Genomic DNA, 27626 nt, shown 5'->3' on the forward strand with positions numbered 1-27626 from the left:
ATCCCCTTAACAATTATTTCCCGATTCCTTATTATATCATAATCTCACAACAACAATAAAATATAAATTATGATATTATATTATAATATATTTATATTTTATTATGTCATAGCAGTTTAATATATCCAGATGTAAACTTGATATATTATATTATTAATTTAACAAATAATTAAATAAATCTGTTTTTGAATTTTTAATAAATGTAATTAGGTAGGTATTAAGGAAATATTAAGGTAGTAGTACTATAAGTTATAATCACAGGATTCGGGGTGCTAACATTAAAATTAAGGGTGCTAAGCACCCTTAGCACCCCTGCGATTTGCGCCTATGTTTAGAATACAAGTTGGTAGATCAAAACTACTTTTAAAAAAAAACGAGCAATCCAAAAACGATATTCTAAATAGGGGTTGCCATTTAAAAAAAATGAAGTTGTGTTGCGCATGTGCTAGATACATGAGTTAAAAAAAAATTAAGTCATAGAAATGTATGGTCCATTAGTAGTCCTGTAAAGTATTTAAGTAAAAGTATTTGAGTAAAAGTATTGAATAACTTTTTAAATACTTTCAGCATGAAGTATTTTGAATGGTATTTTAAATACTTTTTTTTGTATTTAATACTTTTTGGTATTGAATAGGTACTTTGGTTTTTATTTCGAACATTTTATTTTTATTCGAAATAATTGGTTGGAAAAATATTATTGTCAACTAAAATAATAGAATAATAGTTTTATTTAATATTTTGTATTTCTGTGTTAGCCGAAGCCCAACGTTTTGTGAAAATCAGATTTCTAAAAAAAGTTGTTGAATATTGAATAACAATATTCCCTTTAAAACTATTAGATAACTATTAGATTACCTACTACCCATGTGTTTATATTATGATAATTAGAAACCCACTTTATAAACCGAAAGTATTTGAAAAGTATTCCAAATACTTTTTCAAAGTATTTGAGTAGTATTTGAAATACTTTACAATTAAAATATTTGAGTAGTATCTTACATACTTAAAAATAAATGTATTTGAGTATTTACTCAAGTACTTTTTAAAAGTATTTTTTACAGGATTGTCCATTATAGTTTAATGTCCCGCAAACATAATTGAAAGATATTTACAAGGTAATCAGTGATAAAGTATACCTTGTTTCCACGGACATACGGTATTTTCAATTTTTCTTACCAGCGCCGGATAATCAATAGCTATTGATACCTAGGTACCTATTGTCCATAGGCGTAACTTGGCGGGGGCGAATGGGGGCAATTGCCCCCACAAACTAAACTATAATATTAGTTAATTTCAGGCTGTTCTGAGGCCTATAATAAATAATAATACCTATAATAACGTATATAATATGTATGTAAAGGTTCTTTGGCTACAATCACATAATATACTATATAATAATCTATACAATTTTAGTGGTATATAATATATTAGGGCCCAATGTTATGATGGTGCTGCCTCAATGCGAAGCTCGTATTCAGGTGTTGCTAAAAGAATAAAATATGATAATCCGTTAGCACTATGTATCCATTGCTATGCTCATATTCTGAATTTATGTGTTGTTGATATTTGTGAACAAGTAGCATCAGTTAGAAATATGTCTGGTATTTTAAAAAGTATTTATGCGTTCATTGGGGCTTCTTTTAAAAGATATTCTATTTTTGAAAATATTCAGCATAAGTCAAAATTACCAAATATTACTTTGAAATCACTTAGTGATACAAGGTGGAGTTGTCGAGTAGAAGCCTTTAAATCAGTATTAAAGAACTTCGAATGTATTATTTCAACATTGGAGCATATTTCTGACACAGATCCTGTACACCTGAAGCAAATTCCATTCTAAAAAATATTAAAGATTTTGAGTTCATATTTTGTTTAAATCTGATGAAACTAGTTTTAGAGCTGACTAATAGTTTATCCCTTTATTTTCAAAAAAATAATATAAATTATTCTATTGTTAAAAGCTTAACAAATGCTACTGTAGCTCAGCTAAAATCACTGCGGAGTGAAAATAGCTTTAAAAATGTTTGGTCTGAAACAAACAAAGTTACAACTAAAGAAAACCGTCCATTGCCTTCAGTTCCAAGAAAAAGAAAAATTCCTGCTAGATAAGGTGGAGGTGAAGCTTTCAATACAGACAATTTATCAGAATTTGTCAAAATAAATATTTACTTCACTGTCCTTGATATTATAATTACTGACATAGAAACTACATTTTCTGAAAATAATTCAAATATATTAAATGCTGTGATAAATGTTTTGACTTTACAAAATTGCAAATATGAAGATATTTTAGAAGTTTCTAACACTTATAATATAGAAATTGACGAGTTACAGGCAGAGCTAAAGTTGTTTGATAAAATGTGTTTTGTGAAACAAATATTTGATAACTTTGAGGATCGTCTTAATTACTTTATACTTCAAGATCTGTCAAATTCATTTAAAAATTTGTATAAATTATTCAAACTTTTTTCATCAATTCCTATGAGTTCGGCTTCATCAGAGCGTTCATTTTCATCATTACGTCGTCTTAAAACTTATACTCGAAATAGTATTGGACAAGAAAGGCTAAAGGATTTAGCTTTATTACATAAAGAAAAAAAAATGTGAACCAAATTTTGATATAATTATTGACCAATTCAATGCACAATCAACAATTCGAGGAAGACGATTGCAACTAAAATAATTTTGGCTTCAAATTTATGTTTATGTTTATTAATATTATTATTATGTTAACAATATTCTTATGTTTAAAAAAAGTTGTTTTTAATAAAGTTTCTTTGTAATTTTTATGTAATTATAAATATTAATTATGGTTTTGAAAAAAGTAGTTAGTTTATTATTGTTTGGTATAAAACTTAATGTATTTATAAAAAATATGTTAAAATTTAAATAAGATTATGAAAATGTGTAGAGATTTGCAAAAATTGTTTTTGCCCCCACGTGAAAAGAGCCCAAGTTACGCCTATGGTATTGTTCCACCTAGTTTTAGGATTTTAACCGGCCCTAAAAAAGTTAAAGGTCCATTTTTCAATAAGACATAATAATAATAATTATTCCTATTTCATTCTTCAGAGTTCGGGGTATTCAAAAATGTTAGGCAAAATATTACAAAGACGGCCCACACTTTACTTTCCCCACGGACTTCAACACAGTAATTCGTAGGACTAGGCCTGTTGCTTACAATACATTTATAAATGTACATAGTTAGGTCTTAGGTACCGTCAATCGAGGTGACTTGGAACTACGAGGTGAGATGTAACAATTTGGTTTTTATTTAAACATTTCATGATATCTATCAAAGTATTTAATATAATTTAATTGTACCTCCGTTAAAAATATGTTTTTCATATTTATAACTGTAAAATATGTTATCTTCAACCATGCGATTGGTGATTGGTCTAATCATTACCTCCGAAAAAAAAAAAGAAAAAAATAGCCAAACATTTTTCATGATCACAGCGATTTTATCATTGCTTTCAAAAGTGCTTTAGATTTTAGTGATAGTCGATAGATATAGAGTTTAGGGGCTTGTATATTTTATATACATAAGAGGATACTTCAAAAGAAGAATATTGTAGGTAATTAAAAGTTTAAAAACATTTTTTCCTAATTGTATAGCTTTAGTTTTATTTTTCAAAAAAAATCTAAGGGTGACTTGTAACATAAAAACGCATAAAATGCATAAAATGCAGTTTAGTTTCTAAGCGATTTTTTGAATTTTTTTTTTTCTAAAAGTGTGTTTTTGCATGCTTAATTTAATGGTATTTTCAAAAAAAGCCCCTCTTACTTCATTTGGTAATTATGGTAAAAAAACTTCAATTGCTTATTTTTTTATTAACATTAAAAGTAACTAAGAGAGGTAAATTCTGATTTCACTAAAATTTTAAGCATACAAACATTTATAAATATTTTGTTACAAGTCAACTCTAATGTTCTTGAATTGAATTTTCATAGTTGTTACAAGTGTTATGTCTTACTTGGGTTTGTTCCTTCGAAGACATATTTGAGTTGTTATCCTCTGTTAAAGAATGAGTTCGCTCTCTCGAAAGTACTACAGTACGCTATTGAAACTTATTTTTACAGGAATTGAATTTTAACGCAATTAATTAAAATGATATTAATACTTTTATTTTTTATATAAAACGTACACACAGTAATCGAGTCTAATTCTATCTAGACTATTTCACGACTGACTTATGTACTATGCATTATTCGATGGCGACGGACGTCGTCTTACAAAAGTGCTAACCCATCTAAATTCTACGTTACCTATATTATATTACTATAAGAACAAGGGGTTCCTAACACAAGTCACCTAAAAATTGAGATGACTTGTAACATGTGTTTTTTTATTTTTTTTAAGCGAGTTTTTATTAAAAAACTAAATTTAAGGTTTTATTCTATTCATTAGACGTATGCGGAAATAAATATAATTGTTGTTGCCCAGTGCTATTATTTTTAAGCTCATAATAATAAGAACTAAGAAGTATGTCAAAATCGTTTCAAGTCACCTCGATTGACGGTACAATAGTCAATTATAGGTACATAATAAAATATAGGTATTTTAAATATTTACAATATTCCATGTTTATTTTTTCAGAATAACATATTGCAATTATTGAAGTAACCTAATCGTCGTTTAAAGTTAAATCTGTAATTAATTTGTTCCTACAATTATTACAAAGGAATCTGTACGCATAAAGCGTGGACGTATTTTATTAGTTAATAGTAATAATATTACATATAAAATGCAGGGTACCTATATACTATGTAGCGACGTAGTGTCCTCTTAGGGCCAGTTGCACCGTCTCTGATTAAAGTTAACCGAAGTTTAATCGGCCGAAATTGCCCGGTTAAATATCTGTTATCAGCTGAATAAGCTTAATCGAAGTTTAACCGTAGACGGTACAACTGGCCCTTAAACAGTTATTCATTATTGTAAGTACTTAATACAGCGCGGTTTTCTATAATATTCACTTGTATTATAGAAATACTCTTCTGAACTTACATTTACTCGACATGCAAAATAGTAAAAAAAAAGGTCATGGGGGGGGGGGGATCCAATATTCCAGTGATCCATCCTCCATAATACAGCCATATATGATATATTTTGTCCATTTTGGATTCTGTAATATTATTATCTGTATTAAACATTCGACCAATTTACCAACTTACTCATTCTCTCACTCCGGGAAAACAGGACATTGGCGTATTGTTCTGTAGTGGTATCACCCGCTTATAATAATGTTGGCTTCACTGGTTTTGAGTTTGTCGGTTATTATCTTATATTCTTACCAGCTTCAAAATTCAAATTCGATTACGATTTACAATTTACTATTTACATAATTACAATTTACATTATTATTTATTGCCATCATTTTAAGAGGTATGTCGTATATTATACTTATCTATGCTGCAGTAGGAACTGTATATTGTATGAGCTGCCTAGCCTACAAACGTTTGTATATCGAGTAGAGATTTATCTATGATTTGTATTTTCAATTTAGTACTAACTACTACTTTCTAACTGTACTAGCTAACAATTAAATATTAATATATTATTAACTATTACTAAATACTATAAATGATCGTATACAGGTAGTATTTTATATTAGTAATTACTAAATTAGAATTCTTTTCTATGATAAGTTCTACCTCTGTCCTCTATGTTCTTTTTTGTCATTTTGGTTGTCTGATATTAGTAAATAATTATTGCTAAATGCTGGGTACAAAATTTGTATTTAATAGTTTTAAATTTAAATAGGTTTGAATCGTCTAGACAAGATGAACGGAAATTTGTCTCAAAATAATGAAAGCTCTGTAAGCACACCATCAAACCATACTCGTCCTAGTGTGACTACCATTGACGTGAGTAATAAAGTATTATAAAGAATATTAAATAATTATACTGATAATTAAACATAAATTTAGTTTGATCATTACATTTAATTATATTTTTGTTTTTTTATGTAGACTTTGAAACAAGAATTATATCAAACACAACTGCAATTGAAAACAAAAATTGCATATATTAGTGAACTTCAAAACGATGTAGAGCAATTACAAATAGTTGAAGATGATAACATTAAGTTGAAATCAGAAATTTCAACAAAAGAATCAGATTTAAGGCAATGGACTGTAAAAGTAATTAATCAACCTATTAGTTATTTCTGTATCTTGACAACCTTGTACAATTTTACTCAAAAAACATATAAATATAAATATAGTTATAAATGTATAACTAAACATTATTTATTTAAATTTCATTATATTTCAGTATTCCAATTTAGAGTTCAAATTATTAGACCAACAAAAAGACCATTTATTACAAATTGATTCGTTGAATGAGCAACTATCAGTCTTAAAACATTTAAAAGATAAACCAAAAGAAGATTTGCCAGTGAATTTAAATGAAAGTATTATAACAGAATTAAAAACTGAGTTAGATGAGAAAAAGGTATTATTAACTAATTACTAGTGATGGGAATAATCGAATCAATTCGATTATTTTAAAAATCGTTTGAATAATAAAATAATCCAATAAAACATTCGAATGATAAAATAATCTTATAGATTTTCTGTCCAAATTAAGGAATTTATAATTTATTTTTATAGATAAAAACAATTATAATTTATAGGTAAATACACTTCAACTGAGTATTACCTAATTGTATTATTATTTATTGATATAGGTATTAGCTATTAGGTACATTAAACACTATACCAATGAGTAATGACTATTGACTATATTTATAAAACCAATTAATAAAAGTATAAAGTAGTCAGTAGTAGACAGGTAGTGACTAGTGAGATAAAAAAGTATTCGAGTGAAAAATGCATTCGATTATAAAATGTATCGATCACTAATCATTCGATTATTCCCATCACTACTAATTACTATGATTGTCATATCAATGTATGATATTAAAATATATATGTATATACAATATAATATATGCATACATAAGGTTTGCTGTTAGGTGAAATTTTCAATTATTTTTTATAGGAAAAATATGAAGAGATGCAAAATATGATAAACAATCAAGAAATTATTATTATGGAGTTAGAACATTCAAAAAGTAGAGCTATCGAAGAATTAGAAGAACTAAAAATAAAAGTTGGATTTAAAACTGATCAATTAAATGAATGGAAGCAAAAATATGAAGTAAAATGTTTACACTATCAATACTTTTATTGTACTTATTTTTTCAAGTTAATTAAATATTATAATTTAATAATTATGACTTTTGTTAGACATTGCAAGAAGAATGTGAAATGCTTAGACTGCAACTCAATAGTATAAATAACTTAAATGATCATAATAAAAGAGGAAATTCATTGTTTGCTGAAGTTGATGACAAAAGACAAGCATTGACAGCCGAGCTGGAAATGAAAAGGGAAAAATATGAAACTTTGAAAAAATGTTTATCAAAAGCAAACCATGAAAACAATCAAATGAAGGTTTTAAAAATTACTAAATTTTCTATTTTACTGATGTATTCTAATTTATTATTCTTTAGATGGAAATGATGAGATTAGAAAAACAGTTGTTAGAAACCGAAAGAAATGATGATTTAGAAAAATCGACGTTGATCCAAAGTTATAAAAATCGTATAAGCGTAAGATAACATTTTATAAAAAAAATTATTAAGTAAGTTAATGTTTTAAACTTTTTATTTTTATAGGATTTAGAAGCCAAAATAAGAGAATTAGATAAAAGACCAGAGACTCCACAAGTATTGAAGATAGACAATTTAAGCAATGATGGCATGAATGTTGTACTTCAAATTGTGTCTGATGTCCGGTATGTAGTATTTTTGTATATCATATTACTATTCATATCAAATATTTTGATTGTTCATGAAAGTAGTATTTTTTTTTAGAAAAGAGAAGAAAGCTTTGGAAGAAGAAATGAATAGAAGGTCAGTCAGGGATATGGAAGCTCGACAACAATGTTTTAAAGGAGAATGTGAAATTCGACAGCTTAAGAAAGAGATGAGAAGAGACAAATTGCAACTAAAAGAATTAGAACAACAAATTTCTGTATTGAAATCTAAATGTAAAGACATTTATACATTTATATATTTATAACATTTCTATACTATGTACCACAAATGAACATGCTGTGAACCGACCAAAATTAATGATTTTGCGCATCCCCACACGGCACCCTGCCATAGGGGAACCGGTTTCGATAGCCAGGTAACGTTGGAGGATGCGCAGAACCTGCATGTTCTCTCGTGGAACAGACTAAACTGTATAATCATTGCTTAGTTTTTATATTCATTAGTTTATATCATTTTGGAAAAATACAAAAAAGTATATTGTTTTTATATGTATATTTTTGCTATAGTGTCAACATCCAAGGAAAACATTGATGAAGATAAACGTATAGCAACAAAAGGGGTACGTTTTCACAACAACTGTAAGAATGAAGACGGAGGCCCTTCAATGAAACTAGTAAAAAAAATTCCACAACAAGCTGTTTTGAACACAATTGTTTGTCCAAAATTTGAAGAATTATAAATAAATATTATCAATATTGTTATATTTTTTAATTAATTAGTTGTATAGCAGATATTTTAAAAATATTCACATAGGATCCTAAAATTAAATGATGTGCTTCTAATTTTCAAATATTGAAGTATTAATGTAGAACAAAAACTTCTATTTCTACAGCATAAATATATAATGTTCTAGGATCATACATTTTTCTATTATAATAATCACTTTGTAATATTAAATAAAACTAATGTAGTTATTTTTATAATAAAAATTTGCAATCTGACAAAAATGTATCAAGATTTTTATTTTTTTTAATTGTTTAATAATGGAAGATAAATAATAAATGGATGTAAATGCCTATTTAAATATTTACAGACACAAACCCATGTAATAAGCTTGTTCGTCTATTAAATTTAGTGAATTTTTGCGGTGGAGAGAAATGACATTGGCTAAACAATAGTTTAATTTATATTTATATATATTTTACAGAATCAATTGTGTTTGTGCACTTTATTGTCTAAACTGTACATGGAATCATAGAATACTCTTTTTATTTTTTAGCCTTGTTTTCAACACATTGTAGGGAGAAAGGGAAGTTATAAGGAAAAAATGTAAGAATTAAATTACTTTAAAGCATTGAAATCATTGTTTTATAATTTTAACTAAAGGCATTAAACAAATCAATATCGATAACTTTGAAGGGTTGTTTTCAACTTTGGGAACAATATTTTCAGAATAAATGAATTAAATTTTGTTCAGGGATTCAGTAAATGCAAAAAAATATAATATACTCTAAAACTAATTTCTTTCTTGATTTTTGAATAGATAATTTATTGTTTATTAGTTATTACAATGAACATTCTATAATATTAATTGCCAGTTTTTTTTTACACTTTCTATTATATATTACATAAATATTATTCAACAATGATCACAAATTAGAAACACAACAGATTGTATGATTTAGTGGGTTGCATAATAATACCAAAAAATATTTACTGATAAAAAAGTAATTAGTATGCATTTTTATTTTGTGCTAATACCGACAACAAATTTATGGCAGTCAGTAGATGATATTCTAAATAAATAGCATATTAATTAAAAATGTATTCTCAGATGCTGAAAAAAATTTATTAGAACTTATAACAAACAAAACTAATATTATATTACATTTAATAAAAGGGAAATGAGTTTATCTTTTACTATACAACATCTCCATACTGATTACGTGATTCCCTGGGTTGAGGTATCCTTGTTTGATCAGATGGCAAATAAGGTTGATTATCCCATATTGGTTGAGTATTTGATGGAGGCGGTGGCCTAAATCAAAATATTTGGATATAAAGTGAATAATTATAGTCAATAGTGTTTTGTTTTTCATGTTTAAAAGTAATTTTCAGTGTTATGTAATTTTAAAATCATAAACAAATGAAAGGAAATTATTAATAGTCTTATTTTAATGAATATTTATATAGAGCTAATGAAAGACAACTTTTCTTTATAAACTCTATACTATTTAAATTTAAGACTATTATTACCATTCTTTTTTAATGATGTCTTATTAATATTTAATATTTAAATTTTATTTCATAAACACTGTAACTGATCAGTGATCTAGTTATAAATGTAAAACCAAAAAAGACCAAAGTAAAACTAATAAAACCATATACTCTTTTCTCGTTAAAAATAATATTGGTACCAGTTTTTGTTGAGCAGCAGTCAGACAGACAACACACATTTGTCACACACAATGTTTCAAACATGTGTGCATCTGCCATGTAGTAAAGCTAGAAACTTGCGTATAGAGCAGCTACCAAGCTTTTTTCTTAACACGAATAAAGTATAAATAAGATAATAAAGTATTTAAATGATTTACCTATACGCCATTTTATTTGGTTGTGTTCTATCATATTCTTGCCTATTACGATTCCTAAGATCATCATAAGAAGTAGGTGTAATATTTGACATTGAAATTTCATTATCCTTTCTAAGTGGTAAACCTAAAATACAAATTTGTGTGAAATATGATAACAATGTAATTAATAGTATTAATCCTACCATCATAATTGGGTCTATAATCTGTATCTAAAGAATTCATAGGCTTATGCATATCAATATCCATATCAGATTTGTAATCATTCATAAGTGTTGGAGTATCAGTTCCAGATGAAACAATAGTTGGACTAAGGACACTTCTGAAAAATAAATGAAAATAATTGGATATTATTCATTGTGACTGATTTTTATATTAATTTAATATCTTCTTTACCCTTGAAAAAGTTCACCACTTGCTTTTCCTCTGCGTTCCCTGAGAACTCGTCCAAGTTCACTATTAGGTAGCTGCATTAATTTCTCAGCACATATTGTTTGATAAGAATATTTACCAATTAGATAACCAATCAGACCACCAAACATTACTTTAGGCCATGGACCCCATTTCACACTCCGCTTTAAATAACCTTTAATAAATAAATATATAAATAAATAAATAAATAACCATAAATATAATATTTATGTAAACAAAATGATATGACAATAGACATTCAATACATGACAAATTAACATAACACAATATTCAAAATGCTTTCTAGGCAATTTAAACTCATTCTTCAATGGTAGTTTGTATAACTAATACATACTGAAGGTGCATAATATGTTGTCATTAAAAACAATAGTTTTTGATTTTGGTAATTTAATGTTATATAAAAACCAAGCATAGCATCAATAATAATGGCATAGCTTACCGGCATTGACCGCAGCATACGAAACAGCACCTGTGATGAGCGATAATGGTAGGCTCCTCTGGAAAAAACTTTCTTTGTTGCATTCGTTCATGACTCTGGTTTCTTCTGGTGAGAACTGATAGAACTACATGACCGGGAAAAATCAAAATAAATAATACATTTTACGGATGGCGAAATTCAGCCATTCAGTTGATAGTAAATAATATGTAAGACTTTAGAGAACATAAAAATATGACTTACAACTGAATCCGGAGACGGTTTCTGTTGCTGTTGTGGTATGCCGGAATGTGGATTCGCCATCGTCACTCAAGTCTTCTGAACGGACGGACGATTTATAGTATTTTTATGTTATTATTTATTATGATTTGCAGCCTTCGATAACAGGAACGTAGGACTACGACAATAACAAATACACGGTCTGCAGTAATGTTGATCGACGTCAATGTATTACTGACTAGTAGTTACAAGTGTTACAACTTACTGTTGAGCAGTAATAAGTTCACAAATCGTAATTATCTATTGCGGGGCACAGGCAGGCGAGACGGCACGAACGCCTTATGTAGTGAACCTGTGAACCCGCACCCGGTTCCCTGGATGGCAGAATGATAAATTTAATTATTTGTGATTTTTGAGCGTTATCGTTATCGTTGCAGAGACTCCAGGCGTGGAGGAGAAACGCGTCCATTGACTATGATAACAACTGCGGACGGTCGGCCGAGCGCAGCCACGACCGCCGTCTTCCAAACGCACCCTAATAAATAATCTGATCACCACTCCATCATTATTCATTTCATTACTATTACTATACACTATAATACAGGTACATAATATAATATTGTTTTTAAGTACGGTTTTTTTTTATTCCTTCTCCCAAATCACACAAGTCGTTCCCCCAATAATGTCAATTAACCAATGTTGTTACTCTGATTAAGTTTTTTTTCTGTTAATTTGTAAATTGTTTTTTCACTTGTAGTGCTCACCGTAGTCTATGATAGTTTCGGCTTACGATTGTCCCAGAGTTGTGTAGTCTCGGCTTCGTGATCTTTGAAATATTAAGACGATTGTTCATAAGCAGTCAAAATGTTTCATTAGTGTTTGTGTTTTAAATTACTTCATCGTAATGCCGGCAATGGATAGTATTACAAAAAACGTAAGTGTTTCAATAATTTTTGTTAGGTTGATTTTAATATTTATTTTTTTTATTAAGTGGATACCTAGGTATGTGTTTATAAAATACTTTATACAATTAAAATTGACGATGGGACAAGATTTGTATTAAGTCTTTCAACACACCCCGAAATTTGCAAAAAACACTAAATTATTAATTTAGGTATACTATTTTTTAGTTTCAACATCCTTGTTTAAGCTTAAATTTCCTCATCTTTAGCAATACATTTAATAGTTATCAACATTTAAATAGGTACAGCAATTATACTTGGGTGAAGGTAGGTACCTAAATAGATTATAGTACCTATAATTTTAAAAACTGTGAAAATTATATTTATTCATAAGTTTTGTGAACATATATTTTGTGGAGCACCTGTATTTACAGCAGACAATTTAATTTTCACAAAATAATTGAATACCCATGTTTTTTGTATACCTGCTTAATTAAAATATGTGAACAATGGTATTAAAAATTAGTTAGCAACTAAATAAATGTAGTTACTTAATATTTGTTTATGGCAGTTCAAATTACCCTGATGTAGGTACATTTTAATATATAACTAGAACGTTGGATATTGACTCCTACTTCCTAGGCATTTAATTTGTGACTTATTATTATTTTATTTACCTATTAGAGTTATTAAATCAGTATTCTGGGTTTGTTTATTAGTATATTAATACTAGTATTTGGGCCTTTTTTAAATAGTAGACATTAATAAAACTTGTTTTAACATTCATATACTGTGGAACATAAATAATTTTGATTTGCCTAATAAATAACCCTGGAAATGTAGTCCGCAAAAAAAATAATCCTGTGAAAACATAACCCTACCTATGAAAGAAATGATGTGTACCAGGTACCTAACACATTCACAAGATTTCACTGATAGTCTATGTATGATTTAAAAACAAATAGGTAGGTAGTTAATATTTTTAGCCATAGCATATTTGTAATACAAATTTAATGATATTTAAATATAATTGTATAAAACAAATAGTCAAATTTGTTTTGAAATGTCAATAATAAATTATAACCCATATTATAACCATTTCCATAAGTTAATCTAACTTAATTTAATAATAATATATGTTATCCAGTCAGTATTAGAATTCAGTCAGGCCTGAATCGTAGTTTCCCCTATGAACGTCTCCGCTCTGAATCGTTTTAATTGTACACAATAATTTATCATTGAATCCAAGTTTAACATTATTTGTGGGGATATTACAATTTTACGTATGTTATACATTTTACTGTTTCCATTGACATACAAATATTTAGATTAATTTTAATTTTTACCAATTATATACGTGAAACCCATTCTCACTGTTCTACTGCTAGGTGATATTGACTCAAAAGTTAATAACAATCATATAATATGATAGAAATATACAGTATTTTAATAATTAATATTGATCACTAACCCATGAACACCTTTTTATAATTTTGTAAAATCTAATATGGGGTTATTTTTTGCGATACCATTTATTTTACCTATTGTAAAAATTATAATTACCCCCGTAATTACCATTGTTTAAAATGAAACTACCTATCACATTTATAATTTACTTTTTACTTATTTTTCTTTGTCTCATAAAACCAGTGGCAAGGTGAACAATTTTAATTGAAGGAGCCAAGTATATTTTATCCATCTACCCACCCTAACTCAGCAGAATGTATAGAACAATTTGCTGATATCTCTTCTCTCTAGTTCATAATTTAAAAGCAAATATTTTACAAATCTAATACATTTTACTACCACCACTCTCAAAAAACTGCCTCGTAACGCCACTGCATAAAACTTAGGTTTTACTTCATTTTCCGAGTAATTTTCTTATATGTCTATGAAAGATGATTCACTTTACATGTTCACAGTATTGCAGTGGGATGAGAATTTTATTTCCCTTTAAGAAAAAAATAAACTTGAATAATTTTGTATTTAAATAAACATTATTAAATTATTAAAATACCTAAGTTGTTTAATAAATTGCTATGCATTTATGTTTAGGTATATTATAGCTGATTAAAATGGCATCTAGAGATAAACAATCACAATATGTTGATGGTCGACGTACCTGTCCTCGGTACAGTGGACCAGCTTCCAGCAATGGTGACTATGCTTATGCATATTATGAGCATGGTCCTCATGGGTCTAAGCCACATGCGTGTTCAAAACATAGTTATATCAACCGATATGGACGTGAAGAGAACATATATGAAGAGATTGGAACATCCAAACTTGATGAGGAAGTTAGATATGTCCATTCAAAACATTTACAAGCAAGTGTTTTTTTAACAACATAATATCCAAAACTTTTGTATAATTATAAATTTTTTTGTTTAAGGTTTTGGATGAATTAAATTTATCAATGGAAGCAATGATAATGCCTGACAATGGTGCATGTTTAAACAATAATGGTTCATCTGGCCTTAATTTAGGAACTTCAAGAGATGGTTCACCTGTGAATTTGAGTGTAGATAGTGGGGTTGCTTGTGATGCTAGCAGTTGTGGCACAAATAGCTTAAGCCGGCCTCGTAAATCTCATTTTAGCACAAAACGGTTTTGGAATAAAATGCCTACATTAATTTCACCCAGTCCAAGTAAAACATCACTTCCAGGTTAGTTAATTAATTTCATTTTTTTTTTTAAATATACCAATAGTAAAATATTGCTTTATATATTACAATACTGGTTATTTGTATATCCACTATATTCCATAAATATAACGGTCACATCAAAAATACGTTCTACAATTAATAATCATACATTACTGCTTAGACCTAAAATTATTAATTAAACTTAATAGTTAATATTCACATAATTACATTTATTTATTTTATTTATAGGTAAGTATTCATAAAATACAAGAATAGGATTAGAACATCTTATTATTTACTAATTTTGTTCAACAAATACTAGGTTAGGTAATCAACTATTGACAACAATATTTATAAATATAAAATATGTTTTGCAATTAATAAATTAAAATAATTTTTTCTATTTATTGTCTTCTTGCGATAGCTGTTTTTTTATTTTTCTCATTGATAAAAAAAAAAATAACATTTAGTCTATGGTAATATTGCCAATAACAGGATACATGATAACAGTAGAAATTATTTAGATTATCCCACATATTGGTTGTAAAAACTCTGTTACTGTAGTATTTGTAATCGACCAAAGTTCACCTAGATTAATTTATTTCATTTATCAATTATTAGTAATTGTGTCACAAAAGTATCCCCATACTACTGAATTCAAATCGTTTTTCATGAATATCTTGATTAACTATTTATTTGAACTGATTTGATTTCATAGCGGTCCTATATTTCTTTTTTTTTTCAAAAAATGATTTCAAATCAGATGACATTTTTGAACCAATTTGGTTTATTGCTTATACAAATAATTATGCCTGTTCACTGTTTTCAAATTTATTATTAGGGTTTTGCATATTAACATTTTTATTACTTTTCAGTGAAGTAATTTGTTTTTAAATTGTGTATTGTAGTCAAAAGTGAAGTGTGATTATATCATAGAAAATAATTTATAATACTAAAACATTGTACCAATTATATTATATTATGTACTATACTACAAAATAAAGTGTGATATTCAATGATACATTAGTAATGTCTTAAAAACACACAAAAATGCTTTAAAATTTATAAAATTACAAAAAAAAAAATATAGCCACCAACCTTACTTACATACTATATCGTTCTACCGAAAACTTAGTCCTAGGAATTTTTTCAATTTTTATATTGATATTATTTGTTTGTTATAAATTTAACAGCGGTATTTTCATGCTAAATAGTGCTGTAGTATTCACTACCAAAACTACTATTGTATTACCTACACCAAGGTAATTATTTTGTCATTAAAAAACCATTATTGTTATTAGTGTTATTTCTTTTTTCAATACCAATGGAGTTGGTAAAGATTTATATAGATACAATCAAATATATTTTTGAGATAAGATTAAATTATAATACAAATGTTTAAGGCAAGTATCCTAACAAATTTTATCGTCCTTTGAAATCTAAAATTTTTCCAAGCAATACTTAAAATTAATATAAATAAGACTAAATGTTCAAAGCTTAAGTAATATTTATAAAAAAAAATTCATTTAAAACAAATAAAAATTTGTAAAGATTGATTAGCATTATAATATATCACTTGTAGAAATAAAATCAAGTCATTAATATCCTATCTTTAGTTACATTTATATAAATTGGGTTAAAAAGTAATAGTACAATATTATATTATACATATAAAACTTGTCTATAATATTTGGTGAAATATAGTTTTAAGAATATAACGGAATAAATATTAAAAATGTATTTATTCAAAATATTTTACAAACAGATGAGTCAGTGCGATGGCGACAAAATTCATGGGATGAAGTAACACAGTCAACCACTATTAATGAGCGCCACACTCCTTCACAAAAAAGTTCAAGTTCTGACAGAGATCCAGAACTTTCATCTGAAGAAGAAAGTAACAAGTATGTACTTACTTTCTCTGGTATTCTCTTAATTATAATTATAATTGTTTTTTTTTTCATATTTAAAATTTTTATTTCCAGGAGTTATGAAACGAGAAACAATGTTTCTAAAACATTGAGATGGACAAAGAACCCTCCATCTCCAGATCCACCTTCTAGTCCTGGCTTATTATCGAGGTGGTTTTCATTAAGAAGATGCTCACAATATGATCTAGATGTTCGGCCAAATAGCAAAATGCCTTTATTACCAGAGGTATATTAATATAGTTATTTTAATTGTAAATATTATATACATTCTTTCCAAAAAAAATTTATATTAGGTATAAAGTTAGATACTATAGATTCTAAGTATAGAAATAGGTAATATTTATTTTTAAATTAATTGTTCTTTTCAGGTCGAAGAAGACTGTTTTTCTAGGCGACTTATTCCACCAAGTCTTCCACCAGCACCTCCTGATATTTCTGAACAAGAACTAAGACGTAGATATATTGTTGATGATATAGTGAGAAGTGAAAATTCTTACTTAGCTACTCTTCATAGACTTGTGAATGTGAGTTAATAATAACAATCTTAAAAATATATTTTTCTTAAAATTGTATATTTTATGATATTAGGATTACAAAAAGCCTCTAGAACAAAGTATGCCATCAATTTTAAGTCAGTCAAAAATTTCAATACTATTTCATCGAGTTCCAGAGATACTTCAGTGTCATACACTATTTAGAATAGCGTTAGCTGAAGCTGTTGCAAATTGGGATCGTGATCATAGAATTGGTGATGTTTTTGTTGGATCTTTTAGTAAAGCAATTGTATTGGATATATATAGTGGGTTTATTAACAATTTTTTAAATGCAATGGAATTGGCAAAAACTGAAACCAAAAGAAAAGCATCTCTTGCAGAATTTTTTAAGGTTAGTATTTGTCTTTTACTTTTGTATTGAACATAATTTATTTTAATTTATCTTTTTAAGAATCGACAAGAGGCATCCCATGACCGTCTTTCATTTTATAGCTTAATGGTTAAACCTGTACAACGATTTCCACAGTTCATTCTTTTCCTACAGGTTTGTATTCAACTTTTATCTCAATTTAAATTTATGATTTAAAAATGTTTTTATTTTATGCATATTTGTTTTAGGATTTATTACATAATACAGGTTATGGTCATCCTGATAGAATGTCTTTACAGTTAGCATTAACTCAATTGGAATCATTAGCAGAAATGCTCAATGAGAGGAAACGTGAAAGTGAGCAAGCTCAAGCATTCAAAGAAATGTTAAAATCTGTGTCTAGTAAGTTAGCAGTTCGTCCAATAGCAGACAGCAACAGATGTCTTCTAAGACAAGATGACGTTACTCAAATAGTGAGTTCTTAATACAAATGATAAATTTTTATTACTTTTTAAATTACAATATAATATTCATTAAAATTATTTACAGGAAATTAATCATGGAGAGGTCATTGGAAAATGTAAACCTCGACGTTTGTTATTACTAAATGATTTGCTTGTATGTGTCTCTGTAAATAACAAAGACGATTCCAATAACACATCACAAAAAAGATTAACGTTCAAATGGAGTTTTCCAATTGCTGAAATTCAAGTATGTTACAGTTAATTTATTTCTTACTCTTATTATAATATTTTTATTTTTTATGTTTTATTTATAGGTGATTGACACATTGTCATTACCTAGTGTTTCACGTACAATCGCTGGTAGTGCAGCATCACATAATAGTATCACAACAGACAATTTATGTAATGAAATGAACCATCTAATGCATGATTATCAAGTAATCAGTCGTATTGTGGAATTAGCGTCAACATTAAAAGGCACATATTTGGTTAGTTTGATTTAAAACCATAGTTTTAAGATTAAGTATTTAATATATTATATATTTTTAATCATTCACTAATAATTTATTTTTATGAAATAATTATTTTATTTCTAGGATCTTGCTCCAGATCATTTAAAAGGAGTCTTAAATGCAATACAGTGTGAAGTGCAATATAAAGGAGATCAGGTAGCATGGATGGATTCCTGTTGTCTCCAGTTATTTATAAACCGTCAAGGATACACTTTTCAAATGGAAAATCCTGATTTACGTAAAGGGTGGATCACTGGTAAATTCTAGAATAACTGTGTTTTTACTTATCTAACCATTTAAAATGTTTTGTAGAATTAAGGCTTGCACGCTTGGCTCTCGATCCAAATAATTCTCCAGCTTGGGAAGTTCCTGACCAGGAGTTGATGCGCCCAATGACAAAAATGCCTCTATTCGTAGGTGCTCATCCCATAACTTCGTCTAGCAAACAAGCAGAGGTAATATTTAAATTCAATTAATAGAAATAATTTAAACTTTACTTAATATTACTTATATTGTAATAACTGTGCAGGTGACTTGTGGATGTTTTTATTCTTCTGGCTGTGGTAAATTTTCTTATTTGTGGGTGTGCACTACAAATATTCCAATGAATACGCATATAGCCATAATGTCTGTTAATAATACTTGCATTCTAAAACAAATTACAACATTAGACTTGCCACAAACCATTGTAACCGCTATAGAGTATGTTAGAGCCTCTGATACAGTTTGGATGGGTACAAATCATAAAAGGTGACTAAAGTGTTTTATAAATAATTTTAAGAAATATTATTTATGATTAATAATTTTAATTTTGATCTTTTAGTATTTTGATTTTTAATACTGCTGACATGTCAGAAGAAGCAAGTATTTCATTACCGGGTGAAGATGAGAGTCTCAGAGTCACAGCAATCAAACATCACTGTGATACTGTGTTTGTAGCTTTATCAAATGGCTCATTGCTTCTTTATAGAAGAGGTAACCAGTCCAAAGAACCAGAGATTGTAGTTTTGGGTCCTGATGCACCTATAACATGTATATTACCTATTAATTTATCATTATATGTGGCATGTGGAAAACAAGTGTTTGTTATGAGTGCCATCACCGGAGAACTTCAAGTAAATATAAAACTAAATGATATATAATTTGTTTAATTAATAAATGTAAAACATCAATATTTATTTAGAAAAATTTTACCATTCATCACGGAAAAAATGTCAATCTTTTGGCTCATTCTGGTGTTGGACTTTGGCTTTCGTTAATGAATTCAACAACTGTTTGTTTGTACCACACTGAAACATTTAAACATTTACAGGTAAATCAATTTTTCTATAGTGTTAATTGAATAACATAATATATATATTATAATTTTTCATTTATGATGATTATACTTGCTTAAAATATTATGTATATTTTTTGTATTACTATTCCAGGACATTAATATTGCATCAAATGTTATAAGATTAAAAGGCACTGCTACACCAGTTAATGTTACTGCACTTATGGCCTGTAAAGGTCTCCTGTGGGTTGGAACTGATGCTGGTATTAGCTTAACAGTTCCATTGCCTCGTTTAGAAGGTGTACCTATAATCAGTGGCAAAGTAAATGTTTCTTATCATGGGCATACTGGTCCGATATCTATTTTGGTGCCATTACAAGATCCACCTACTGTTCTGAAACGCCCACCTTCAAAAACATTAGCTAGTGATATCTATGATTTGTACGGTCGGTTAATGTGTGTCAAAGACTACGATAAAAATGAAGACGCTTTAAATTCAAGTCGATGGTCCTTGCGATCAACTGATGAATCATCAGCAGTACAACATGCCAGATCGTCGGATGTGTCAAAAAAAGATTTCACTTTAGTGACCGTGTCTTGTGGACGTGGTTATGTCAATTATCAGCAACCGTGTTGTTCAACCATTGAAAATAATGCCTACATAATACTTTGGGAGATTAAGTTATAAATCTAAGTAGGTAATGGTAATTTAATTTTAATAGTTATTGAGTTGTAGGTAACTCGTTATCTTTAACCTACAAGGTGTTTCTGAAATTGATAATGTAATAATTTAGAACATATTTGTATTGTGAAAACAATTAAAAACTAATTAAATTTATCTACAGAATCATATACTTAAAAATTAACATTAAATAAATTATTAATTATTATTATTACTCTTTGGGAGTTGCATTAAGTTAGAAAGTAACTCTTTTATATTAACACTAACCTTTAAATATAAAAAAAAAAAATTGGAAATTCTATTATACTTTTGTGCTTTCTAAATACATATTATAATATTATACTAACACATTTCATGAAACACCTTTTTAAAGCCAAATGACCATTTTATCTTGCCAAATCAAAACATTCTTCTTCCTTAGAGCTGTATACTGTAGCTGTAAATAGTATTAATTATAGTTATAACTCATAAGTATTAAATTAAATAATAATATTTAAATGAAAACATTGCTGTGAAAAGAGTGACTTTTTTATATTATAAACTACCTGAGTAATTATTAACCTTTTCTCATTTTCTCATTTTGTTGTTTTATCTTATAATATATACTCTATTATTAAATATATTTAAAAAATAAATTTGTGATAGTTGTCTTCTTATGTCTATTCTGGAATTTAATATAAACAGACCATTAGTGCAACATGTTCCTTTCACATTTTATTACAATTAAAATAATTGCAATTTAACATTTAAGAATATTTTCCAGAAAATTTTTTTTCATAGATATTTTCCTTCATAATCAGTCCATTAGAACTTTTAATTATTACTTTAGCTCAATTGGGACTTAAACATGTTTAGCCGCTCAATAATTATTACTTCTATTATTTTTTACTTTCTAAGTATGACTTTAACAGCTCTAATACCTTGAAGCTGTTGATTATAGATAGTTAATACTTAATATATAATTATAAGTATTTAAAATAATATTTACTTATATTAGTGTATTAATAACATAATATTATATGGAATGATTAAAAATTATTGTTTTTAAACTTTTTAACATAATATATGTTGCAATAATAAGAAAACAATACAAATCTATAGGTAATTTGAATAGAATATAATTATTTGCACGGCAATCCATTGTTTTTAGATTATGCACAGATTATCCATACACTGCTACCCAAACATATTTTTCCCAATTTGAATACTTGAAATTAGTATTTTTAACCAGTTTTGTAAACTTTTACTTTTACTTTTCTTTCACTCATAGTGTGCCCCTTGTTGAATGGTTCAACAATATTTGTCAGTATTTCATATCACCAAAAATGGCAAACATTCATTATTATTTATAATTCATGTATAATATATATTATATATTTAGTATTTGACTGCTCACTACTCTTATGATTGAATCACTTTATACTATATTTACATAAGTTTATATTCTAAAGACACTATATAATATTCTCGAATTTCTTAGAGTGCTTTAAATCAATATCAATGTATGAGCTGTTTTATGGCCATCTGATGACTAGTATTATTAGTTAAAATATAATATTTCTCTGGTGTCCATTTTAATAAAACCTGTTTGCCCCTCATTACTACTTGTACCTTCAATTACTTTAAGCTCTTGAAGACACAAATACTAATATGTAGTATATAAGTGTTTACCCATATTTAATACTGTGATATACTTATTACAATTCACCCAAATGCTTTTAAATCATTATAATATTATTTACATTGTAATATTATCATAGGTATTAACTTAGAGTTTTGTATTATTTATTATTATACCTATTATATTAGGCAATGACAAACTGTATTTTACGGTATTAATATTACATCCAATACACATTTGTCACTTACTATTAGTGCATATTAATAACATTACATATATATATATATATATATATATAATATACATATATATATATATGTATCAACAATTTGTGTTTCTTCCTAGATACTGCGCCAAACGTTTAGTTTTATTTAAGTAATAAATTAATAACAAAACACACACAAACATATATATGATATATATATTATATATATTTACATGATACATTTAGTCAATTAAGTACAAAATAAGGAACAGATACACACACATAAACACAAGTGCACGTGCACAAACATATTTATCGTAAGTAAAAAAAAATAGCTATTTTGACGTCAGTATAATAGCTGTAGACGTTTTGCCACGTTAACTAATGTATAGAATGTTAAACATAAAACAATTTTAATATTATGCTCTCGCTCTCGTTACTAATCAGCATAATAATAGGTAGGTATGTTACGAAACTAATTTTTGCCCTCACTCATTTATCGGTCAATTTATATTGTATAATAAAAAAATAAATAGTGTTTACTCGGTATTTCTGTACACACACACAATGCAACAGTACCTGTAATATTGCTTATAAAAAGTATCGATTATATACTATTACTACTACTATTACCACTAATGTTACACGGTGAATTATATTTACATTTATTATAATTTATAATTGTTTGTATTTAAATTATTACGTTTCGCGCCGCTGCAAAAGAATGGTATTTTGAGATTTGTATTTAATTTTTTTTTTATCGCTTTTTATACAAACATTTTATTTGTTTTTCTTTTGTTTTTCCGTCTCGAAGAAAAGATTATATATATTATTTTATATTATATTTTTATTACAACACGCCTATTATATTACTATATTTCTATTACGTAGTACATAATTTAATACAATATGTACTACTTCTAATGTCTATTTGAACGAGCTGTGTCTACTATGTATATCAAAGTCGAGAAATGAAATTTTTAATCATATATTATAATAACTATATACCTATATATATATTTTTTTTTTTACGTCAATATGATATGTTATAATTATCGAATGTGGTTGTAATATTGTATACACTATACATGATTATAATTTAAACCAACTTAGTTTTAAACGATTTTATTTGTAAAAAGAAATTCTTTTGTATTTTGTGTAAAAAAAAAAAGAATAAATATATGTTTTTTCCTTTAATTATTAGTTATTACTATTTATTATTTATTATGTTCGTCTCGACATAAGTAATTATTCATTCTTCTGCCCTTCAAACAATATACAGGATATATTGCAGTGTTCGTCCTCGCATACCTACAACCAGGGATCGTAAGTTTATGCATTTGCATATAAATCTTGCTAAGTTGTATTTAATGCTATAGATGCCTAGATGACATAGAAATTCATTTCAAGGTATCACGGTTAAATATGTGAAGCCTTATTTTGCATATTTTGCAGTTTTTGAGTACTGCATGTTATTTAGGTATTTTTTAGGGCATGAACTTACGAGCCCTGCCTATAACACATAGGCACACCTTGTTAGTTGGCACCTTGTGATAAGCATATTTGATATAAGCGAATAATTTTGATTTTTCAAATAATAACTCTTTCATTAATCATTAGTCATTACCCATTATAGGGGTACATACGTAGTACATATTTCCAATTGTTCAAATTGTGATGGTGTAAGTTCGAAAAATTGTAAGCATCAATATGTAGGTTAAGAAATTGGTGCGATGACTATTATAGCACGTATGATGAGTAAACCGGTTTTTTTAGTAAACGTTTTACCGGTGGTGGGGGGATATACTACGTTGATTTTACCCCCGGTAAAAAATATTCTAGGATAAATTCACCACGGAGGGTAAAAATATTAAAGGGTATTACTTGGTACCAACAAAACCGGCATCAGAAGTTTACTATGCACAAATTAAAATGTACAAAAACCTTGACTAACCGATAATAAATGTAAATAACTTTGTGGAAATTCCGTAAAAATCCATATTTTGAGGAACCATCATTCGCGGACTAATATATTTATTTTGTTACAGAGTCTCAAATTTGAGTAAGTAATCATGCTGATGGATGATGACTAAAACGTCAAACATTTTATTATAGAAATTACTATATTAACAAGTAACAACTATAAGAATCGTCCTGCTTGACCCAGGGTCTACCAAACAAACACTAAACATACAAAGCCGATCTACAATAACATAGAAAATGAAGTGCGGCTATAAAGTATGTTACCTATAGCCTTAGGTAACGGCATGGAGGAAAGAGGTAATTACTTACATGTTAGTACATGTTTTTCTACAAATTGTAATTTCAAGTTCTCTGAGTATAAATTGTGATGTTGGTAATGAAAATGTAATAAATGTTGGCTCAATTATTTTATTATTATTAATTAAAAATTTTTATTTAATTAGAAAATCATTTTTTTTTTACAAATATAAAATGCTGGTAAGTGGGTGTCGCTCTGCTGTATATAGTAGGTTACAAGTGAGTCACCATGGATGGTGTTAATTTGAATTCAATGATATAAAATCATTATGTACGAAAAACAATGATGCGAAGTTGTCTGCTAGTACCTAGTACCTACCTACGATATTACTAAATAGGTGAATTTGATGATATTATTGTGATTAAAGGCTAAAGTACCTTAAAATTAATTTTACTATTAGGCATTACCTATAGTACCTCCGTAAAGCTGTAATACAAATTGCGGTTCTCTCCCCGATCCTCGATAATACGAAAAAAAAGGCATTAGTACCCACCCACTACCTACAAGAGCTGGTTCAATTCATTTTTTCCAAAAAAAAAAATTTACTTGAAAATGTCATTGTGTATTTGTGTTTATAAAATATAATAATATACTCTTTGAGTTTCAATTATACCCACGAATAATATTTTAAAATTACAACAAAATAGCTAAAATTATGACACTTTGAGAACATTTTACATTTTCATGTAGGTACTTACATAAGTGTGAAAAAAAAGGTTGGTAAGTGGATGTCGCTCTGCTGTACCTTAGGTTACAAGTGGGTCACTGTAATGGATGGTGTTAAATTTGAATTCAATGATATAATATCATTTTATAAGAAAACTGAAAAACTATTCTGAGCGAAAACGGTCAGTCAGCCTAATATATTACTAAGTATAATTGATGATATTATTGTGAATAAAGTAATTTATATATAACCTATTTACGCGGAACCTTGTTTTACATTTTTAATCCTTATCTATAAAAGTTGAATATTTTATACATTTTTAACTAAAAATAATTATTAAATCTTAAATTTGATAAATTATGTCAAAATTTGAACATTAAAAGCTTATAAAAAAAAATTGTTAAATAAAAAAAAAAACCGATTGTTTTGTATTATTAAAAAAACTGATTTTTTTCAACCCTGTCTATTAATTATTACTGAATAATATTTATTTTTATAAGTACAAAGAAAAAGTTGCGAGCGGTACGGTATGTATACCTACGTGTAAATTAACGATGATAGGTTTAGTACGATATAAAACCTAGTATATAGTACCTATATATAAAACGTAAATGGTAATACACAATCGTTATCAACATTATTACCATCATAATATTCTTCTGTTGCTCTTTCCGTTAACATACCCACATATATATTATTATATAATAGCTGGTAGGTACTTACATATAATATAATATAATATTATCATATGTCTATTTGTGTGTAACCTAGATACATATACATTTTGCTACAAACCCTTACGTAGGAGTAGAGGAATGAAAAAAAGCGGAATTACCATAATATAAATATTAAAACGACAACTTAACGGGGTCAACGTAATAAAAACGAGTACACGCGAACCACTAGAAAGCGCCGAAATATACGCTTCGATCGAACTCGGTTAATATACATGTATAATATGTATAGAGGTCTGAGGTATGCACGCGTTCAGCCGGACTCGTGAATGAAAGATTAAAACGTTTATTTAAATTTCCCTTATCGGGTGCATTAAGCGAAGTCTATCGGTTGGTTAGCGCATTCATTAAATATTTTGGATTGGCCAATTATAATAATATATAATAATTTATAAATACCTACCACCCAGGGTACCTATAACATTATTATATATTATTATTATTATTATTAGATGCAACGCTCCAGTGACGTGTGACCGCGTTTTTTGTTAATATTATTGTATTAATAAATATGTAGGTACGCATTCAGGAAGAACAGGCACGTATTTAGGGGGAGGGGGAAAGAGTACCCTGTTGCCCGGGGTGGCAAATTGTTAAGTATATTTAGGGAGTGGTAAATTTATATTGACTTATTATTATTGTGTATTAATTTATTGTATCAAAGAAAAAAAAATATCTATGTTATATATTTTAATTATTATTAAAACCTTTCGTTAAAAACAATTACCTATTACAGCTCAAAAATGTGTATTGTTTTCATCAACTAATCGGAAAATAATATTTATAAATAAAAAAAAATATTTAAGGTCAACTATGAACTAAGTGTTTTGTGTTGACAACTGAACAATTGAATTAGAAATAACAATTGGGCAAAGCAGATTTTTAAGAAATTATCACTTTATTTTCAAATCTCCAATTTATTAATACTGTATTATTACATTGATATTCATTTGGTTTGGTTTTTATTTGTTTATTTGATTCTTTGCTTCTCCGTTATTATAATTATAATTTTTTTTCTTCAGTCTGAACATGTAATGAAATTGAAATTTATATTATTATAATAATACAGGTAACAATTGTACTAATATGTAGGTATGATTTTACGATTTCATACAATCATCAAAATTACCCCCTCGTAACACCGTGATACCTTTACGTACCAGATTTTGATGAATTTTGTCAAAGTTTAAATCGTTGGGCACCTCAAGGTACGTATAAAACATTAAATTGTATATTTCATATAATTCAATAATTATTATATTATTAAAATCATGAATTGATTATTATTTTATTATAGGTAATTTAACTTACTAAAGTTATACGATGCCATGGATGGACCGTTGAGCTACACATCCGTTGTTTTATTAAAGTGTACCT

The 27626-nt window shown here is 27.6% G+C and overlaps 3 protein-coding genes across 4 annotated transcripts; 2 read left to right on the forward strand and 1 right to left on the reverse strand.

Moving 5' to 3' along the window:
* Positions 1-5320: 5320 nt before the first annotated feature.
* On the forward strand, positions 5321-8550 carry LOC100159684 (viral A-type inclusion protein, putative). Of its 2 annotated transcripts, none has more exon segments than NM_001162599.2 (10): positions 5321-5386; positions 5765-5868; positions 5974-6144; positions 6278-6457; positions 7007-7165; positions 7255-7461; positions 7521-7619; positions 7686-7804; positions 7884-8059; positions 8354-8548. In NM_001162599.2, coding segments are annotated over 9 exon segments (1368 nt in total). In that variant the 5' UTR covers positions 5321-5386; positions 5765-5784; the 3' UTR covers positions 8527-8548.
* Positions 8551-9614: 1064 nt separating this feature from the next.
* LOC100161735 (OCIA domain-containing protein 1) lies at positions 9615-11861 on the reverse strand. The gene is made up of 7 exons (XM_008187145.3): positions 11731-11861; positions 11490-11643; positions 11250-11373; positions 10775-10964; positions 10564-10700; positions 10382-10505; positions 9615-9825 (listed from the first exon to the last, which is right to left on the reverse strand). Exons 2-7 carry the CDS (start codon positions 11547-11549, stop codon positions 9708-9710), a joined length of 753 nt encoding a protein of 250 aa, XP_008185367.1. The 5' UTR covers positions 11550-11643; positions 11731-11861; the 3' UTR covers positions 9615-9707.
* A 205-nt stretch (positions 11862-12066) lies between these two features.
* On the forward strand, positions 12067-21587 carry LOC100160372 (rho guanine nucleotide exchange factor 10). The gene is made up of 17 exons (XM_001947539.5): positions 12067-12399; positions 14423-14694; positions 14760-15033; positions 16778-16916; positions 16998-17169; positions 17312-17467; positions 17532-17828; positions 17889-17981; positions 18056-18280; positions 18357-18518; positions 18586-18759; positions 18868-19039; positions 19096-19238; positions 19313-19533; positions 19607-19898; positions 19967-20095; positions 20214-21587. Exons 2-17 carry the CDS (start codon positions 14443-14445, stop codon positions 20745-20747), a joined length of 3435 nt encoding a protein of 1144 aa, XP_001947574.2. The 5' UTR covers positions 12067-12399; positions 14423-14442; the 3' UTR covers positions 20748-21587.
* The last annotated feature ends 6039 nt before the right edge of the window (positions 21588-27626 follow it).

Source organism: Acyrthosiphon pisum, chromosome A1, assembly GCF_005508785.2.
Source record: "Acyrthosiphon pisum isolate AL4f chromosome A1, pea_aphid_22Mar2018_4r6ur, whole genome shotgun sequence".
Classification (NCBI taxonomy): domain Eukaryota; kingdom Metazoa; phylum Arthropoda; class Insecta; order Hemiptera; family Aphididae; genus Acyrthosiphon; species Acyrthosiphon pisum.

Bases quoted from the DNA above. Each gene is read 5' to 3' on its own strand.
- LOC100159684 (XM_008187142.3), top strand. From the start codon at position 5,389: ATGTCGTATATTATACTTATCTATGCTGCAGTAGGAACTGTATATTGT. The intron at 5,869-5,973 runs GTGAGTAATAAA...TTTTTTATGTAG, and splicing joins CTAGTGTGACTACCATTGAC to ACTTTGAAACAAGAATTATA. The intron at 7,462-7,520 runs GTTTTAAAAATT...ATTATTCTTTAG, and splicing joins ATGAAAACAATCAAATGAAG to ATGGAAATGATGAGATTAGA.
- LOC100161735 (XM_008187145.3), bottom strand. From the start codon at position 11,549: ATGGCGAATCCACATTCCGGCATACCACAACAGCAACAGAAACCGTCT. The intron at 10,506-10,563 runs GTAGGATTAATA...TTTGTATTTTAG, and splicing joins TTATAGACCCAATTATGATG to GTTTACCACTTAGAAAGGAT. The intron at 9,826-10,381 runs GTAAATCATTTA...ATTTTGATTTAG, and splicing joins CCAAATAAAATGGCGTATAG to GCCACCGCCTCCATCAAATA.
- LOC100160372 (XM_001947539.5), top strand. From the start codon at position 14,443: ATGGCATCTAGAGATAAACAATCACAATATGTTGATGGTCGACGTACC. The intron at 16,917-16,997 runs GTATGTACTTAC...TTTTATTTCCAG, and splicing joins TCTGAAGAAGAAAGTAACAA to GAGTTATGAAACGAGAAACA. The intron at 17,829-17,888 runs GTTAGTATTTGT...TATCTTTTTAAG, and splicing joins CTCTTGCAGAATTTTTTAAG to AATCGACAAGAGGCATCCCA.